At 38.5% G+C, this 21,573-nt stretch overlaps 1 protein-coding gene across 1 annotated transcript in view; it reads right to left on the reverse strand.

Annotated features, from left to right (window-relative positions):
• The window catches only part of PDZRN4 (PDZ domain containing ring finger 4), a 99,775-nt gene that overhangs the window by 20,573 nt on the left and 57,629 nt on the right, over positions 1-21,573 (reverse strand). The window contains exons 2-3 of the mRNA XM_009074732.1: positions 20,759-21,012; positions 19,155-19,257 (exon numbers count right to left, since the gene is read on the reverse strand). Of these exons, the coding sequence (XP_009072980.1) occupies positions 19,155-19,257; positions 20,759-21,012 (357 nt within the window). The remainder of the gene's footprint in view (positions 1-19,154; positions 19,258-20,758; positions 21,013-21,573) is intronic.

The raw sequence follows: 21,573 nt of genomic DNA on the forward strand, positions 1-21,573 counted from the left end.
ACAGCAGCCTCACTCACCATTTTCTTTGTTTTCTCCCCAAATGTTTCCATTCTTAGTAAGTGCCCATATCCACACAGCCCCTGCATCACTTTCCTTTTACTCTCACCTAATAACCCATTCTGTTCTCTCACCTATAGCAATCTTTAAAGAAATAACTGTCTGGTAACCTGGAAGTGACCATTTTACTATGCATGAAACAGTTGGCCGCTACCGAAATAACATATTATTACTGCCACTTTGGTCTCCTTTGTCTCTCTCATCCTCTGATTCTTTGTCTTGCCTTCTCACACTTCTGTGTGATGAGAAGAAGTGATTGTATGGGTAGGAAATAAGGCAAACAAGAAACTAGAGCTCAATACAAACTAGTTGCAATGAACAGCAAGATACTCTCTTTCCAAGGTAGGATACTCTCAAAGCCCATACAAGAACTTCCAGTGTTTGGAGACAACTGGGTGGCTTTGAAACTTGAGATCTAATGTGCTCCTTGCCTTGGAACATCCAGGAAATAAGCAGGTTCATAGAAGCCCTGACACTCTCTGTGTTAATATTATTTTTGTTGAATTTGACCTAGTATATTCACAGAATTAGTGAAGACATCGAATGAATTCTTTGCATGGAACTGTAACTCTTGGGCTGCTCTACCGCAATGGAGGTTTAATGAGAAAAACACTGTCCCAGCTCTAAGGGGTTTAGAGTGCAGCTGCCAGACACTATAATCTTGTCTCATCTCATTCTATGTCCACTTTTCATTTTTGTCCACTGATGACTTGTCATGAAATGCAAGAAGACTTAGTTTATTGTGTGTACTGTAGACAAGTATAATTAACAAAATTTAATCAATTATTCAACATTATTTTAGTTTGACAAAGGTAAACTCTACACTTGGCTACCTCATGTCCAAACATATGTCTAAGAGTGATACTCTCCTGAGACTGTGCTGACAAGGAAACTTGCTGATCTTCTTTGCAATTTATTTGTGTATGGAAACACACTGACCCATTTCCAGAACAGAAACCTTTAATATAGAATGAGGATGAACTTTTTCATACAAGTAAATTAGTTGAAAGATCAAGAATGCAAAATTTGTGAAAAACCATTGGGTGTCCTTTAGATTACTGGGCATATGTTTGAGATTCTTCTGTGAATGATGTGATACACTGAAGAACAGAAATTTCCCTACCTTCTGAGATTCATCAAAATTTTAAAACAAAAAGGATCTTGCCTCAAAGACAGGTTTCCAGAAGTTTTCTGCCTATAAGTTCCGATTCCCTGTTCAGTTGTAACTGCTTTGGTGCACTCACCTCATGTAACTTTTTGTGACTTGATTTTCTTATCTACAAGAAGAAAACAATGCAAACACTACCAACACAGTAAAGAATAAATTATTGCAGAGTATTTGAAAGGCACTACAGAAACACTATAAATACTCTACAGCCTTCCAATATTCCCCATCTGCCTTTTTAGCAATTGTTGCACCCACTAACAGGACCAAGAGAGATTATCAAAACCATCATAGCTATTGAATTCCCTTCACCCATACAGTATATCAGAGTAATGGGTCCCATGAACTCTGGTAACACCATTAGAAGGGGCAGCATTGAATCAAAACACAACAGTATTTTTCCTAAAAGGACAGTATGTGATCATTTCAGTTAACATTCAAGTCCTCATTACGATGAGAATATCATCTTACTATTGAGACATAGCCAAAAACCAAATTAATTTTAAATAGTGTTACTCCCCAGTGAAACATAACCTGTGATTCATACTTCAGGGTTTGTATTTTTGTGACATAGTAAGACAGAGAATCCTAAACATTTTTGCTTTCTGGTATAGTCAACTATTTCATTTCTTAGCCTTAACTAGCATCTACTTGTCCCACTCAGCTCCATTATCTTTAGAGGAAAAGATCAGTATGGTGTAGCCTGTGAAAACAAAACACTGTGCTTTCTTCCTCTCCCATTCAAACAACTAAATGGGGGGAGGAGGGGGAGACAGGAAGGAGAAGGGAAGCTTTGCTATTTACCAGCATGAAAATGACAGGTTTTAAATTAGGAGCCAGCACAACAGTACACACATAGGCTTTAGAAAAGGTAATCACCACAGCATACTGGAGAAGGATTCCTCCTTCACCAGCAGAAAGATAAAATGCTGCCAGTCTGGAAAACTGCTTGTGTGGAGAAACAAACAGTGCAATTCAGATATGCTTTATCTTAATCCTAAAATGTATGAAAGGTGGCTGACAAGTTCTGCCCACAAAGCCCACAGTAATGTGATGTGTTCTAAGGCAAAAGAATGTCAAGAGGTGCAGTCTATGGATGCCCCTGAGTTCAGCAATTTTTCTGTACCAGTGGATGATTATTAGTACCTCTTGGCTCAAACCCAATTACAGTTGTTACTAGTTGATATTTTTGCACTGTCAAGGGGAAAAAAATGAAAAAGAAAAAATGTTATAGTCATAGCCACCCAGAACAATGAAGTTATCACCAATTAGTGAATTATTGCCCATCACTAAATAAGTGGTCATGTGCGGACTCTGAAACAACCCCAGGTATAAGCTGAAACACCTTTATGTTCTACCCTTTACAGACCACTAACAGACAGAGCTCCAAATTCTTTGCACAATTTACCTCACAGTGGGATGACCTAAGAGTTTGTAAATGCTAAAACACGCTAAGGTTTAGCTGACAGGTTTTATGAATATGTCCTTTTTCCCCTCAGTTTCTTTCAGAAGCACTTGTAAAGTAGTGTCTTTGGGCCAGGCAAATTCTTCTGTGGCACAGCCCTGACTGCACTTTCAGAAGAAATCAAGGCTTATTGAATGCAATGAGGGGCCCCATATCTGATGGGTGGAGGAGTGTAGTATTTATAATAAATTGTAAGAAAAAGATAAAAACCAAAATAGTAAAGCAAAATAAGAAAAGAGTAGTTACTTTTATCTTTACTTTTCCTTTTTACTTGTAGTAATAGCTGAGAAGTTGCTTTTCGTGTTCATCTTGCTAATGGTATAATTGACAGAATGAGTAATTGAATGAATGAAGCACAAAAGGCCAAGAACAGAGTACTTACAGAATAGCTTAATGAAGAATTAACTGAGAAAGTACATTAAAGTCTGACTTGTTTTAATAAACTAGTTACACTGAAAAAAAATTCTCATTCATCTGAGATAGTGTCACTCTTCCTAGGCATCAAACAGAAGTGCTCAGGGACTACAGGGACTACATACACCTTAAAATTAAGATTCACTCATCAGTATCATCTTGTTTCTGCATTTTAATGGGTGAGATCAACCTCTAGTTTATATGCATAGCTGATCTTCACACTTTCTGTCAGGGTTACTATATGAAGGTTCTCCTGCAGTCAGATCAATTTTATCAGCTTCTTACTAGTGGTTTCTGCAAACAATGGAAACCAAGCAAAATCAGTCTCAGCTTCATAACTGTGTTAAGTAGTCTCAACTCTGCAGTTCTTATCTCTTCACTGGGAGTGACTTAAGCATTGGGATCATTATCAGGCAGAGATCCAAACAGACAAACACTTGGCAACATCTTGCTAATAGCATTCACTTTCTTGGTCTCTTCCTCCACATGATGGGACAGATGCACTTATTCCAGGCTACCAAATCACCAGTCATTTACATTGCTACTTTGTACTCATCATCACGGGCAAGTAATTCTGCTCATGAAATAAAAATAAATAAGACAAACAAAACCTTCATTCTTCTTACAGAACCGGCTCAATCAAATGAAGCCCTAGGAGGGTAGAGAGCTAACAGTATAGCTACTAAACAGAAAAATTAATCTCAAATTTGGATGAGAACAGTATTATGCATTACATAAAATCATACGTTGCAGAGAGTGGCTGTAAAACAGAGGAAATGACAGCCTGGATTTGTAATCAAAAAAACTCCCATCATCATCAGAATAAATGGTGTTCTTTAGACTTCACTTTAAAGCACAATTTATTTCACCTCTCTATTTGTACCATGCAGGAGGAGTTGTGACTGTCACGTACAAATGATCAGGGTGTATACAATGGGTAAGTCTACACACTTAAAACAGATACTGAACTGTTTCAAACAGGTATCACATTTCACATTAGCCAAATCATGCTTCCAACTCTCTTAGCTCGGCTTTGGTCAGAGGTTATGTCTTTAACATTGACCAGAAGTAATTTGAGGAAACTCAGAAAAAAAGAGATGTAAATCCTCGTGTCAGTAGAAGTCATCAAAACAATCTATTTGAAGTATGATGAATTATTATTTTCCTCTGGGCTACCTATCTTTGTTTTGATGAAGAGAGTCTGTGGTGTATTTAACATTGTATATTTAACAAAGTATATCCATACTAAGGTATGTGTTTTGCTTTCCGACTTGGGCTGGGTCTTAAATATTTAATTCTTTACTTGTATGTATATGTGTGTGTGTGTGCAAATTTAAGTATATGACTACATAGGTACACAGACTGTATACATATCTGAGCGTGCCAGGCAGGTCAGCTACAGTGCAGAGAGTCTTCCCTGGCAATCACCAAACAATTCATGATTACAATTCTTGAAAACACAGTGACAAGGTATATGCTTATATTGAGAAAGTGAAAGTGTCAGATGATCCCACAATTCATGGAACCAGAGCAGTGACATTTACAGCCATCTCCGGACCCTACTGCCTTTTAATGACAAACCATGTAGAAGACTAACTATTTCTTAATAACTGAAAAAAGAGAAATTGCAAAATGAGACAATAATTTTCAGTTTGCTAGAAAAGCTCCTCTGTCATAACATAGATCAGTCAAACATAAACCCCTTCTCTCACTTTACCTCCATGACACCTGAGTGTTTAGGGTGAGCTACAGTAAAGAAACGGCTCACAGGAGAGATTATATAGAGGAGATGTCTATCACTGCAGCTTTCTTAAGTGTGCCAATAAAAAAAGATCAAAACCGCCTGGGATTCTGGGACTGCCAGACTAAAGGCAAGTAATCCTGCAGGCAAACAAAGGCTTTCTAGACCTGGGAACTATACTAATGCCACCAAGAGTTATGCTCTCCTGTCAAAGGGATTGTCCAGGAAATACGTTAATGTCTATGTAACACAGGCTAATTGTAGGCTATGTTCCAGAAGTATTCAGCGTGAAACAGAGTGCAATGAAACAGTCCTCCCCTTCACAGGTCACTGCAGGATCCTATTGCATTATTTTCACAATGAATAAACTTGTATTTAAAAGTTTGTAGTGGATTTAATTTACAAACACCAGCTACTTCTAGCAGAAAAGCAATGCTTCCACCAGAAAAGCAAAGCTCTTAAGTCCTCTGGTGCCTTCACTACAGAAGGTAACAAGCACTGCAGGATTTTAGATAATTACAGTTCAGTTCTCATTCTGTAAATGCCTATGGAGATTTGGTAGAGTTTAAGGTTTCACTTTTAAAGTGACTGACGCTCTCAAGTTGTGAAAATAACCTAAAGAAATAAGGCATTTTTACCCCTGTCTACCAGTCCCAGTATGCTCTGTTAATCCAGATTTTACACAGGCAGGCACATCCACAATGTACTTGGGGGCTATTTGGATGGAAATGGAAGAGCTATGGAGCAAGACAGAGCCAGCCTAGATGTAAACAAGCTGAAACTGCTGGCAGCTGTGCTGTTACAAATAAAATTGCATTCCCCACTGTCTTCTCACTTATCAATTTTGACAGAAGACTGTCCTGACTTCTCATAAACAGCATCGAAAAGGACAAATCACATTGGGTGTCAGATTTGTCAGAATGGATTTGGTTGGTAGCCTACCACAAAGAAGCAGAGGGTTATCTCCATTCCACATGATGGGGAAAAACAATGCTCAGTCCAAGGGGTGGGGGCTCTACCTTATAGGCTAAAGTCTCATTTAATCCTTTTTTTTAAAAATTCCAGTTTAGATTTAAAAATCTCTGACATAAGATTTGTTTACATCAAAGCAGAAAGGAGAAATATCAGCAAGCATTTCTCAAATGCATAATCCAAAAGCAAATGCAACATAGAATGAGAAATACTTGAAAACAAAATCACCCCTTTGCTGCTGATCCCTGCTTTATATTATAGCTACAGCTGCATGTAGTTTTCTGTTCAGACAAAGAATGCTCTGGGACAGCACAATACTGCAGACAATGATCCCAGTGCTAACAAAACAAAACCAAACACAAACAAACAAACAAACAATCAAGACCCCCCAAAAACCACACAAACCCCCCAGTAATAGCAGGAAAAAACCCAGAATTAATATGCTGACATATAGGCACCTATGAGTAAAATATCATCGTACAACTGTGGGAGCAGATTTTGGTCCAGTAGCTGATGAATCTTTTGATAATGAAGAAGTGCCACTAGATGTGGGAATTTACTCTCACTCTGCAGCTTTGGAGTGAATATTTTTGGTGTGCACCACACTTCTATGTAGAAAATCAAATAATGGAGTAACTGAAGGCATGATATGCCTGCCAGTGTGTATTCAGCAGTCTGATGGCCACGAGTGGAAGAAGGAAGACACCCTGGTGTCAGATGAGACTCCCATCAGGTGAGGACAAGGGGGTACAGCAGCCACAGAGCAGGTGGGGAAACAGGTTGGGCTGGATGGATGATGGAGCTGGACTACAAATGTGAGAAACCTTTGATCTCTGTGCTATGAACAAATTCAGCGTTTCAGTGGAGGAAGGGTCTAAGCATATGGGGATGAGATAAACCCAACTTTTAATTCTCTGGGCCCAGCAGGCCTTGTGTGGCCTGTCTGATTTGCATTTAAAGGATATTTTAACTTAAAGAAGCATGGTGGACTTTACAGTGAGTGTACCTCATAAGGAAGTCAAAGAGGGAAAACAAAACGTTTACAGATTACAGATTTTCTGGCTGCTAAAGGCTCAACAGCTGACAGTGTATCCTACAGGAAGTCACAAACCTCCCCTTGAAGCTGAGTTTTCACCTTTAGCTAGCATGCATTATATCAAATCTTCAGATTCCTGTCAAAAAGTTAAACCCAAAACTCAAACTTTATGGGACATATTAAACATAAATTACCCTAAATGCTATTAAAAACCATTTCCCCCTATTGTCTGGATAATCATACTTAGTGGAAAGTAAAATATCCTCTTTCTTATTTCAAACAAGCCATGGTCTTACTTCTCCCTAATTCTTCCACCTCCCTATTTATCCTCCTTATTTGTGTTCTTTCCCCATGGTGCAGTATGAATGCTAATTTATTAAAAGCACTTAACTATATACATATATTTTCCTATGATATATATGCATACATGTTTTCTCCTGCTTGGACCTGATATACCTTCTAGTATATTCTATACTTGAAAAAATCATGAATTCTTGATTTCTGAGCACAGAGATCCATGATGAACTGCTTACATGTAGTATTTCTCAGTCCTCACTGTTGGCCTTTCACTTAATAGAAGTGTGAATTTGCAAGGATATGAGAGGAGTTTAAAGAATAATTAACTAGCTGATAATATGCAGTGAAGGGTTTCCTTTTCACTAATATTAAATCCTACATTCTCACTTTCTTCTTTTTAAAAAAAGTAAATGGGAATAGCACAGACAAGGCTGAACCTTATGGTAAAATGAGATAAGCAGACTGGTGTAGTAACTATTCTATTGTGCAGTGTCTGTGAATATACTAAACTGTCACACTGCCTCACAGCCTCTATATTCCAAAGGAGTCATTTGGTTTTTAACATTTTGACAAAAAATATAAGAAAGAGATATATTATTACAAGAAGATATATTATTACAAGAAGAGAAAAAACACCCCTGACTGTTCATTAAAGCTCCTATCCTGACCCCCCATATTTCAGCATTTAAAAATCAGAGATACAGCTAAGGAATCATTGGCTTATGCTCCTTGAGAAAGGGAAGGAGAAACCGGTCAAACTTTACTAGTCTCATTTTTTTTTTGTTTCAGGGCTTTCCAGAATTTTCTCTTGCTTATCAGCATTCCACATCTGGCTAGAAGTCCATTAACTAATTAGGGGGCTGGAGCACACCTGCTACAAGGGGAAGCTGAGAGAACTGCATTTGGTTAGCCTTCTGAACAGAAGTTATCTTCTTATTAAGGAGATCTTACTGCTTCCTTCAGGTACCAAATGCAAGAGTCTAGAGAAGTCAGACCCAGGCTCTTCCTTGAGGTACACCATGACAGTCACATGAGATAACAGACATGAGTTGCTACACAGGAGATTCCAACCAGATATTTAGGGAAGTAGTTCTTACCAGGAGGGTAATCAAACACTGGAAGAGTTGCCCAGAGTAGCTGTAGACTGTATACTGCAAAACATTATCAGCTGTGTAATCAGCATCCATTTCTTTGCCCCTCTACAATAGGCACTCTGCAGTTTCTAGACTTGCCTCAAATAGGGGTGATTGAAAGCAACTTGGAAAATTTAGTGGTGATGTCTATAGAAGGGAATGGGACAATACTAGCACATGACATCAGTGCTAAAATCTTTACAGTGACTTCTACTTTTCTCGTTATCATCCATTGTGCTGGAAACTAAGGTCTAGAAGGAATCCAACACCTGCAAAAGCTCTATGTACTTGGAAACCAGTCTCCACACTTGAGACTGTTGGATACATCCTTCTCTGTCCATGAATGTCTTCTTTGATACTCTGGAGTTTTCCTGGCCCTAATGGTATGTAATCAGTCAAATTTGACATGCTTCAATGGGTAAAGAAATCCTGTTGAAAGTAAGAATTCTGGTATGACCAGGAACTTCAGGTCCCCAGAAAATAGCTATTCCCCTTCCAGAAAACACATCTGCTGCAGCTGTTTCTAATTCCCAACTCTCCAAAGTTTAATAAAGAGCCCTTTCATAGCTTAGAGTTCTTTCTAAACTGTAGCAAATGCCTTTTTCTATACAACAAACCTCAGATACACAAAGTCCAGGGGTTTATGCATTGTCATAGCTGCAGTTCAAATCAGCTGAGAATCACTTGGCATAATTAGCTTTCACTTGTTAAAATAAATTTCACCTACTGCAGGTAAAATCACACTTTATATTTGCTGTATTTCAAAATGTTACTGCCCAGTACTTGGCTCTACAAACATTGTTGTTACTGCTGCCTGCCTGCTTCAGGCATGAAACGTGTCAGAAGATTTATCTGCCTCATCAGCACTTTCTAAACACCCAGGCAGCCAATCGAAATGGGGAGGCATAACAGATGTGCCAACATCTGCTGCAGCAAGCATTTATCTGGACAGCAGAACATATAGCTGTAGATTCAAACTCCTAACCAGTTACAATTCCATGTGTTTGGACAGCCTTGATCTACAACTATGTGAAGGCAATTTTGGGATGTTAATTAAAATCAAGTTGAATGTGTAATTTTTCAATTACATTTGTGAGAAATATACCTTTCTGTAATTCAGTTTCTGCCTTTTAGACACAGTAAAAACAAAATTCTATGAAAAAATAATTTAAAGATGGACTTGAAAATTACAAATTCTTGGAAAGCACTAAGTTAAAATTCTAGCTCATCCATGCTCTTGTTTACCTTGAGGTACACACATATTAAAATATGCAAATTTTAATCACATATATGTGCCTATAAATCAAGTACATGAAGCAATAGGCAATGACTTTCAAAACATATTATTTTCCTGGCACCAAAATGAGGTCTATGGGCACAATATCCATGCTGAGTTTCAGCTGTTCAGACTTCTGTTGCACAGGGAAATGTCCTCCACCCCTAAACACATACTTGTATAGATTGATAAAATCATGAGGTGAAATACAAAGCAAACTCATCATCTGCTTTTTTGATTCACAATACAGTTTCACCTGTATTCCTGCTCACCAAACCATGCCCTCCAGGAGTGACTATCACATTCTCTTTGAAGAGCTCCCTCATTAAATAAAAAAGCAAACTTCCAGAGAAAAGGTCTCTCTTGCGCTTTTTTTGATTTCTCCTCTGAAGGCCCAGCATGCATAATATTGAAACCTTGTTTAAAGTCCATTTTCTTGTAAAAGGTTCCCTCTTGCTAGGGGGATTCAGCTCATGCTGCCTGTGTTCTAGGATTTCCTAGGATACTAAGCTTTAAAATAGCGATATTGTAATAAGCTGGTTAACATGACTTAGGCTATTTTTAAAAGAATATGTAAAATAAATTATTTTCTTCCCTCTTTTGTCTGTATAGCTAGATTTCATGTCTTCAAGTCAGACTACATGAACGTTCAAGTAGAAGGCATATGAAAAATAGCATTAATAAACCCCTTAGAAACATTTTGACTGTAAAGCATATAGGGAGGTATGCAGGATAATAACACAAGAACTGTCTAAACAAAGAATTTATCCAAACCAGAAGATTTATAATCTGCAGATTTCCATAAATATGAAAACACTGGCAGCACCTTTATCTTCCTTCACTGAGTGAAAAACATACCATACATTGTAATGTTGCCCAACAATAAAGTGTTGCTGAACTAAAGCAACTTTTCTTCATTTTCCTGAAAAAGCATAAGCTTTGACAAGAAGGAAGAATTTTTATTAGCTTCCAGGTGAAGTAAGGAGTAACCCTGTGCTTGTTTTATGAATCATGAAACAAAATTACTATCATTGACTTGATCTATTTTCCTCCTGTTTTAAAACACAATAAATGGCAATAACTTTGATAAATCTGCCCATGTCAGTTTTTTGTCTTTTTCTCCCCACTCTCTCATGATCCTCTGTAGTTGTGGACACAATTCAAATCCCTAAATTGGGATATTCATTACTTATGGGACGTGAGATGACAGTAACTTCATTGGCTTTGAATGTCAGAAATTTGTGATGACATACAGTAATACACTCAAAATCAACAAACAGCTGTGGCAGAAACTACCCTGACATCCTCTTCTATCTAAATGGTCCAGTGACTGGCAAGGAAGAAAAAAAAGAAAAGAAGAGATGCATTAAAGGTTTCTGGATTTTACCACCACTTCTGTCACTGATTGACTTGCAAGTCTCCCAATACACTGTCTAGTGAATTCCTGTAGCAATACAGAACATCATAACACTGAAGAACCTCAGTGGAATGCTGTTAACTTAAATTAATTTTTCCTTGAAAAGTGACTTCATTTCTTAAAAGAGGGATAAAAAGGTGAAAGGAAAGGGCTGCTCCTTTTACTACTCCTTTCCTCATTTACAGTGTATGATTGGCCACAGCTAGGGAGAAATTCCATAGTTATTATTATCTATGTGTGAATTATGCTGATGTAAATTCATGGGCATTTTGAAAATAAAAATGCCAGAGGAATACATAATCCTGTGTTGCTGCATGCCATATGCATGCTAAAAGAGCCTTCTTTTAATTATTACTGTGTTATTCAAAGAAATACAGAAAAAATATTCCAGTGCCACTTTTCCCTTTTAACTAGGACCAAAAGGTTTCCATTTTAAGTCAGTAGTGACAGTCACATGGGTCACAGGCCAGGTGTTAGCAGCTCAGAACTCCTTTTGAGTTAAAAGGATAAAATCACAAAGAAGGGTTTTAGAAGACCCAGTCATTGTAGTGGTTTCTCAGCTCCAGCTGAAACAACTTTAATTATCTATCACAGAATCATAGACTCATAGAATTTTAAGGGTTGGAATGGACCTTACAGATCATCTAGTGACAACCTCTCCCTGTCATGGGCAAGGACACCTCCCCACTAGACCAGGATGCTCAAGGCCTCATCCAGCCTGGCTTTGAACACCACCAGGGTTGGGAGAGACACCACTTCCCTGGGCAACCTGGTTTTACTTGTATAGGAGACTTTTGCTTGTACAGGAGACTTCCTCGCAAGCTTTTCAATTAATAGCTTTAAAATGCAGTCCTTTCCATTTTTCTGGATTTGTATGATATAACAGGTAGGAATGGAAAAAAACCACAACCACCCCAAGACCCCACAAACCAGACTCTCCTAAGCAACCAAGACCACAACTTACAGGCACACACATACCTGTTCACTTCCTTCATGATGCTACTATCAGGAGATGCTATATAATATTAAGAATTGCCACAAAAATTAGAATAATGGTGTCAGTAAATGTGTCTATACCATGATGCATCCAGGATTCAGACATAACCACTAGGCGGTTATGAATGGACACCTTTCACTGGGGAACGTGGCATAGCAGGGGGTTTGGAACTGGATGATCTTTAAGGTCTCTTCCAACCCAAACCATTCGGATTCTAAGATGAAGTCCCAGCTTATCTAAGCCTACTGTCAGATCAGTCTCTCCACCACAACAGCAGCTGCATAAGGTAAAGTGTGTGGTGAGAAATATCTGCTTTTCCATTGAAAATCTGTACCACAGCAAGTCTGTTCCCATTCCTCCTACCACACCAATCAGGCTTGATGACAATGGAAAAACACAATCATTGTCTACCATTTCAGCTCTTCTAAACCACAACACCCACATCTCTATTGGGATCCTTATTTCCTGAAGCCTGCACTTTTAAACTATGTCTGGAGGTTGCTGAATTTAAAACCTGCCTTTTATTTGCTAAAGGCCCTTTTTTGACTCATCCCAAGTTTTAAGACATTCAGTTGAGAAAAAAAGACTCCAACTACAGTCGGAAATGTAGAAAACAACAAGCACAACATGATAGCAACTCACAGAGATATTAGAATGGTTCTGACTCTCCACTTCAGTCTCACCCTATCTGAACACGGCTGGAACTTGGCTTGAGTGATACCTACCAAAACAAGGTTTTTCTCTCTCTCTCTCACCCCTTTATACTATTAAACAGAAAATGATATAACAGCTTTGCAGAGAACTTCCATGCTACATGTAAGGAATTTCTACAAAACTCTTATCTAAGCAACATTTTCCATTTCGAAGGTTACAAATCCATCTTCTGGGTTAGCTTCGTTGTACAGAAGCACTCACAGGTAACAAAACAAAAGAGCCTGACTGCAGCAATCAGCAGTGCTGGCAGTGTGTGCACAGAAGCTGTTTCCACAAAAGCTGTTTGTTCAGGTGCTAGCAATTGAGGCAGGAGCTCCAGTTGTGCTGCCGCAAGCGCCCGTAACGCTCACACAGGAGTGTTTGAAGGTTATCACAGCTCTGGAGGGAGCTGTTACAGGCTATCAACTCAGTAATCCTCATGTTAAAAAGGCCCTAAATATGTATTTACAAGATAGACAGATCTGTTTGGTTTACTGGCTAAATAATCCATGTGTTGAAAAGGCCTGAAATAGGAATTCACTGGGCAGTCAGGTCTCTCCTGGCCATTACAGCACTGTTCAGAACATCACTGGAGACTACACATTAGTGGCCCATGAGGGGCTCAACCCACAAATACTTATAGGTGTTCAAGGAACTTTATTCAGGTAAACAGCCCCATTCAGACTGTTAACCTTAACAAAATTACTTCTTTAGTTCTAATGAAAAAATATCAAAAAATCAACCACTTCAAAAGTGGAATTTCACAGACATGGCAAATTTGAATTTGCACCTGAAATACCTTCCCTCATCACAATGGGATGAGTGGTACCGGAAGAGTGGAACAATGTGATACTGCTGCATTGCATCTGCTGCAATGCTCAGATACAGTAAGAGAAACAAAGAGAACAGGATAAAATTGTCCCCTATGCAACTTCTAAGTGTCCAATGAGAAGAGGTCTACACAAAGCCTTACCCATGGCCAGTTCTGAAAGTTTTTTAGCTTATCTCTCTTCAAGGCCCATTTTTAGTTGTTTGCGAAAACAACCAAAAGCATCTGATCCAGAAATGCTCAGGTCAATAAGAAACCTTAGCAATTTCAGTGGATTTAGATCAGGCCAGTGGTAAATTTGAAGGACTAATTTACATTTACAGTTAACAGTTTTATGAGTGCAAATACTTATCAAAACATTTAAATGAATGGCTGTGCATAACCATAAATTAGCACTTGCATTCAACATGCATAAACACACATTTATTTCCTTATTCTGACGGAAAAATCTGTCTCTTGGGTATAGAAATCAGAACATGATTTTAAGAGCAATAATTTTTTGTCATGAGGCATTAACCAACACTCAGAACTCTATGGGTTGCTCTGCTTAGGAGGAAATACTGATGATGGAGTAAAGCAACTTGCATGTGAATATTCTAATTTCGAGAAGTCCTATTTTCTAGAGCATAGGAGGAAGCAAAATAGCATGTGTGTAGTTTCTAAATCATGCTTCAAGAGGGAAAAATCTCACATGGATTTTTCCCAAAATACTATGCTCTTTTGTGGCTGCTGTTTCCTGCAAGAACTCATCGTTTATGGCCTGGACACAAAAGGCCCCACAAAAACTGACAACAGAATGATTTTGCCTGCACGTGACTCATGTGGTTGTCTGTTCATTTAGTGACATGCACAAACTTCCTGAGAAAAAAGTAAAGTAAAGCAGCTCAGTGGTTTCTAAGCCTTTAAGTGAAGAGCATCAGAGTACCTCATAGTTTCATACAGGGTCATCTCTACCTATAGCAACTTCTCCCAGGTACTAGTCTCAATACCATCCCAATCTGTGAGTACTAGCATTGGCGTGCATTAAAATTCAAGTTATCAGACACAGGCAGGCCATTCTCCCTTTTTCACTGTGAAAATGTTAATCCTGGCAAGGTGGACTGTTGATGTGGATTTCCAGGCTCCTGCAAGCTATGTCATGGTACTGAAAGAATCACTTGTGCCTTTGCCTAAAAAGGAGAACAATCAGAGGTGGAAAGTCTTTTAGGCAATTATGCTGGTCTCCTTTGCACATTCCCATCAAATAGCATCCAACCTCCTTCCAATAAACACCCTCAATTCTGAGCAACCTTCAATTTAGTCTTCCTCATATATGCAACAACAGCCACCTCAACCCACTGCTGTTCCTTCTCAAGCATGTCTACTTTTCACTGTTTGCAAAAAGCATTTAGCTGGAAATAAAAATCTTTTCCTATCTGAGATAGATGAGATTTTAAAACTCCCCAGCAGAAACCAATCACCTCCTGTTTTGCTTTTGCTCCAAAGCTACTTCAGTGCACACACGGCATGAAGGCCTCTGCCCTTGGATAAGGACCTGTTGACTGAACAGCACTACCAGTTTGTACCTGCTTGTAACATCCTGTTTTCTTCTGCCTCTCTCATTGAAAGGCAGTCTCCTAAGACTGAGTACGTAGGACCACACATTAGTGCTTTCTTTTGATCAGCTTTGTCCTTACAACATTCCTAGAGCTTCTTTTTCTATCTTTTTTTTAAAGGTTCCACCATTTAAGTGACTCTGTCTCCTTAATTTATGTATTACTGCTAAAGCTCCAAAACAAGTATATGGTATTTCTCTCTCCTGGGTAGTAGATTCAGAAATGATATTAAACAAGTGTACAAGCTTATTTACTCCTCTCTAGCACCAGTATCGTCTATTCTTCTTACAAGGACAAATTTTAGAGCCACATTTAACACAGATTTACTGGGAGTTATGATGCTTTTAGTCTTTTCATCTCATTGGTACCAGCAATTGTGATGTATATTCTAAAATCAGATGATGTAATTCCAGCAGCACAACAGCCACTCACAGTCAGACTCAGTGGGTTTGTCCTCAATATCTTTGGCTCTCTTTCAGTGATATTGACTGCAAGCCCAACTAAGCATTTGCAAATCAGTCCACTCCTGCTTCCTAAAAGTCCTCATGAGTATCTGGCTATGCCAGAATTGCAAATCTTTTGATCTTTTCCTGCTATCTCTGACCGATGCTGGTTCTGATCCCATCTCAGTATCTACCAACAATTCAGATTCCTTTTAGGACAACTTTTGCAGCAGCAACATAAGGATGCTCAAGTTGGCTATCAGCAATCCCCCAGCTTCATCATCTTCCAAGCCATTTGTTTAAAGTATGGTACTGTATAGAGCCTAATGAGCCTCCCTGGGAGTTCATCCTTCCAAGATAATTGGCTCATATTTGAGTTCATTGCACTGCGACAATCTGAGCACAACCCACTGGGCTTTTCTAGCTTACAAATGGAATAGAAGAATCTTCTAAGTGTCTAATGCAAACAAATCCACTGCAAGTGTAAGCCCATATTCTTAGTGCTGGTTATCATGCGATCTTCCTGTTGGTTTCTTATGGTGGTAACCCAGGTACTTCAGCACGTATTTATAAGCAAGTTTCAAACTGATGAGAGTTTTTCAGAACATTCCCTTTCTTGCAAAACATTCTTGTTTACAGCACCTGTGTTCCTAATCATCTTATTTCCTTTCTTCCTAATTTGGCTGAGTATTTTCCATTTGTGTCTCAGAACTAATGCAATCTTCATTTACAAACCATTTCTAGGAAATAGTAAGGTATTGCTTGAGTTCTTTTTCTGCTCACTGTCTACTTTCAATTCCTTTCCAAAATCTCCAGGTTTGGCTTTTAATCTGTTAAAAAATTATCAAGCTTGCCATGGAGACCTGCAAGCTGCTTATCTGCATTCTTTTAGTACAGTGGGAATGCTAATGTGCATTTTGGAAATTGAACCATACTCGTGACACCAGACAGTTTTTTTGCTATGTGTGATTAGCTGAAGTTCAGACCAGAAATTTATTACGAATTAAAAAACCTCAATGATAAAATCAAGGAGCACTGATACAATCCTCCTACATAAAGCACAGTAATAACAATAAACCTCTTTCCCCTAAACATAGGAGAGATCAAATAGTGTGAGACAGAGAATACTCTGTGCTTCTTCCACCCAGTCTGCAGAGCACAGGGTGGCATTACCAGAGCTCCTGCACCTCCCCTTCTCGCTGCTTTCACCCTTAGATGGCAGGACAGTGATGATGATGTAAATTGTTGTCTTCCCAAGTGCCTGAGCATTTTTTTCCTCCCCTGTTGCTGCTGTCACAGCACAGCAGCTTGTGGAGGTATGCTGAAAATCAGATCAGGCAGCTGGGCTAGCTTAAAAACAACCTTTCTAAAAATCTATTAAAAATTATTGGATTACTTCCCACATGTGTTTCACAGTAAGTAACACTGGTATAACTGAGGGGCCAGAAAACATCAGGGCCTGAGTTGCCACAGCAGGATATACCTAAGTCCATATTGTTGTAGAGACTGTGACAGCATTGGACCATAGTCTCTGCTCCACTCACTGTCCTGCTGCTTCTCCCCTGGATTGGCAACAGAAGCTACTAAGTGCCTTTTGACACCATCCTTTAAGAGATGTTTTGAGGGGATGGAGATCTGTATCTCTGGGAACAGTGCTCTTCATTTTTCCAGCTTTTTAGTTATGGCAAGCAAGCTTAATAACATCTTTACAAGGACCTGAAATAGCAGGTAATACAACCAAAGAGTAAACTGAACCATAATATTACCACATGGGCTTAAATTTTGAGAATGTCTTTCATGTTTCATGTTTAGAGCTCTTCTAAATAAAGGATCTGAGACATTCTTGTTTCTCCTACAAAACTTTCATATTTAGTAGCAAGCTTTCTTCTCAAAGGAGTCTAGACAGTTCCCTTCCTATTTGAATTTTACATGAAACACTTTATTTCAGTCACTCAATAAATTTGCCTTGGGCAACTGAATCACAGCTGACAGCAAACTAATGACTATTATGGTGTGATTAGTAGAGATTACAGGCAACTGAGAACCTGTCCAAACATTTGTTGTTGTCAGAATACTTATGCCAGCTAATAATAGGGATTAATAATGGCCACAAAGAGGATTTGGTTACACCAGGCAGACCCTTTAAATATTGTCACTGATACTCTGATTAAATGGTGAAAATAATTTTTATTCAACCATTAAAAAAGATTCTTTTTAGATGCTTACATTACTAATTTACTTATGTGTTACCAGAAAAAAATGATTTCTACTACATTTAAGAAAGAGTATCATGAACAAACACTAGACAGAGAAATTTAATATTATATTATACATGGGGAGTCAAAATAGAACTTAAGCTTTGAGATTCTTATGCTGTGAGTTAACACACCAAAACCCAATTGGGAAGACATAACGATTTCACTAATCCCTAGCAATGACCTTTTGAAGTGTTCAAATAAAAGTTTACTTATTCTGACGAGATTCACTAAGTAGATGTTATTTTATTTTTCTGCTTCCTGGGGGAAGACCTTCAGATTCCCCAGGCTGCTAGAAGAAAAGAACAATGGGCTGAACTTCCAATAAAGCATCTTAGCTGCTAAAGACACGATGAAAGTGAATCCACTGCATATTTGCCAAAGCTTTCACCATTCATTTAATTTCCAAATGTCATCCAGTTATATGAAACCTTTAAAAAGGTTTCTTAAGGTAGAGCAAACAGGAGGATAGGATGTTTTTAATCTTGTATTAAAGTAATTATTTATCACCACTCTTATTTAAAATACAGTAACTTGAACTTATGCAAAGACTCAGCACTGTTTAATAATAAAAAGAACCATCTGCTTCTTATGACTGCCCCTATAAATATTTTGCTACTTGATGATAGTGGCAAACATGAAAAGCTAGTGACTGACTGACAAGCAGACTATTTAGATATTGAAATGAAAATCTAATGAAAAGCAACATCACTAATCACATATTTCATTTTGGGAAGCCTCACATAATGATATTCCAGTGACTCAGAAACACATCCACACTTGTCACTGGAGAGTGCAATGCATTAACAGCAAAGGGAGATTTGTGGTACAGAGCACAATTTCTTGTAACTGCAATACTTACAATAACAAATATGAAAGAGCAAGTAATAGAAATTATTTTTGCTTTCCATTTTGAAGCATGATCTTACAAACAATCAAGTACACACCCAAGTATCTGAAAGACTGATCTCTAAGGCATGAGATACCAGGGCAATTGATTCCTAAAATCAGAGGTGCAGCATAAGCAATTACACTTCCAGTTGCCATTTTTAATTGTGGAAAGGCTTGCTTTAATGTGTTAAAGCAAAGCATCTGAGTTGCAGTCTCCACTGCATAAAGAGGGAACATGTTTAATAAGCCTCCTAGACTTGTCACCCACTGCAGAATTCTGCTTTCATATTTCACATGTTCAGCCTAGCCCCAGTAAAGCCTGTGGAATTACACAGGTATAACATAAAATAGTCTTTGGTGCTGATCTTTAAAGAAATATTTCCACTCTTCTTTTTCTCAGAGGACCCTGCTCTCAGCTGTGTAAATGCCATATCTCTAATAACAGAAAGAAGAGGCTGAAGTGTGCCAGTGATCTTACCTCATATTCAAAGTCCTCTGTTCTATCTGCATCAGCAGGCAGGCTGGAAAGATACTCATTACCTTCATAAAATTCATGCTCCACTGGGTGAAGAGAATGGCAGCTATGTGGAACAAAGCAGTACAACAACAGTAGATGAGACAATAGGATTCTTTATAAGTTGAAAGGTGATTAAAAAACCCCCTACTTCTTTGTAGTTCTCTCATCTCAGGAGTGCTACTCTGAATGGCCTAACAGTCTGAAATGAACTGTACCAAGAAGCAGCACAGGCTGTTTTCCTTTCAAAAGGTCATACTCAGGCTGAGTTCATTTTTCTGGGTTCATCTTTGGTCAGATTTACATAGGGTAATTTCTTAAAAGGGTCTGTTTTGGGCCAAACTGCTTAACTGCAACAATTTTGGATTCCTTACACTAATAAAAATACCTAACTCCATGCTGCATCATGACTGGGGCAACTGGTATTATCTGGTCATGGTCTTAAATGTCTGCGACCTACAACCTACACCAGGCTCACAAACTGTTCAAGAATTCACATAAAACAACTTGCAATATCCTCTTCTGCTGAAGTGCTAACAGGGTGATGAATTGCACTTGAGCAACCACACACTTACAAATGTCAGTGAACCCCACTGTTAAATGGTCTTGGAACACAAAGAATGAGGTTATTACAACAGCTTTAGACTCAAGGCATGCACCCAGTGTAGATCTATCTTAGCAGAGGTAGAAAAATCTTCCTCATGCTGAGGGCGTGGGAACTTCAATCACAGTAGCTGACAGTTTAGTAATATCCAGTAACAACTCAAAAATACATGTAGCATGTTCCGTGATGTGCAGCAGTCGCCAGTAAGCTCAATCTACCTTACTTAGGACTTCTAAAAATGGACCTACATCAAAGCCAAAAGTGGCATGTTCTCCATTAGCATCAATTCTGCAGAGATGCACAACATGCCAGCAAGTCAGTGAAAAAAATCTAGAGCTATCATAGTTTTGCTGGTTACAGACAGAAGACAAGGGTCACCCACTAGATGATGTTACTCATGAGGTGGAGTTGAAAGAAGAAGCCTACACTCTACTTCTGTGTAAGAACCACCTGCTGGTGTTTGCATCCAATTCAGTTCCAAAGAATTCAACTGAGGGATAATTTAATTAATATAATTTGCCATATTACAGGTGAAATTGTACTTTTTGATCTTTATATTTTTTTAATTGTTTTGCTCTTGATAAGGGGACCTTCATCTCAAATAATTTGTTTCTTTGATTTTTTTTGTAAGAAATCTGGAAGACCAGAAAACAAGACAAGCTCTTTGTAGGTTTGAAGAAGCCACTTTGGTACTTCTGAACACAGTGTTTTTCTTGACTAGGGCTTAGCTTTGGATGAATAAGCACATAAACACAAAGTAAACAATGGCAAGATTCATCCTGTAACTCTAATCCACAAGCAGAGTTTAGGAAAGTCATCACTGAAGCCTGAATGGGACCATGGTTATCAATAACATTTATAATTTATTGAAGGTCTTCTTGAAACTTTTTCAAGAGAAGGCTACAAGCCTACCACTGTAATGTCTCAATCCCACAGGTGAACAGCAGAAAAAAAACCCCCATACCTGTCTGAAAGTAGAAAAGGGCAGATATCAGGAACTGGCGGTGTGGAAGGCCTTAGTTTGGCCAGAGCCATGATGTGCTCAAAAGTGATGTCAGTCTGAGTGCTGGCATCGATAAGCTGAACATCCTGAGAGCTACTATGAGCCTTGCTAACTGGGGCTCTTCGTAAAACCTGAACTACAATTGGCTCCTTGGCATTGCGAAAAGCTTCCACTGCTTCTTCATGAGTGGCCTTGGAGAGGTCCTTCCCATTGACCTAGAGGAAAAAAAAAACAACAAAACTTAGAGAAAAGGCAGCATAACAATATGGGTGCAAAATATAGGGTGATGAATTTTTTGTGCAGTATGTTAAGCCACCTGATGACATTGACTGGACTATATTTTGGGATGCATATCAGAGGGAAGATACAGCTGGGAGGATATATAAATTCTTTAATCTTTGCTAGAAGGTAGAAATGGTTTGAACTCTTCCATAACTGTTCCACCCAACAGAATTCAAACACAGAAAAAAAACAACAGTATTTAGAAAGTCATTTAAAATTATTTCTTTCATGCCATTTTATTCACCTCGTAAAACACAAATTAAAAAGCAGAGGTGCCTTTAATTTTGAATTTCAGCATTTTCTGTGGCATGCAATTGTTTTAAAGGATTTCTGGCATAGCATTGTTATTAATGCAGATGTCAATAAACATGTCTCTGATGTCTAAAAAGAAACAAGGCCAATTTTCAATGTTTTGTCACTTATTTGCTATGGCTATTACGCATCCATTAAGACCAAAGATAGGAAGATTTGACTGACATGGTCAGCTGCTGCTC

The sequence above is a fragment of the Acanthisitta chloris genome, unplaced genomic scaffold, assembly GCF_000695815.1.
Source record: "Acanthisitta chloris isolate BGI_N310 unplaced genomic scaffold, ASM69581v1 scaffold2795, whole genome shotgun sequence".
NCBI lineage: Eukaryota > Metazoa > Chordata > Aves > Passeriformes > Acanthisittidae > Acanthisitta > Acanthisitta chloris.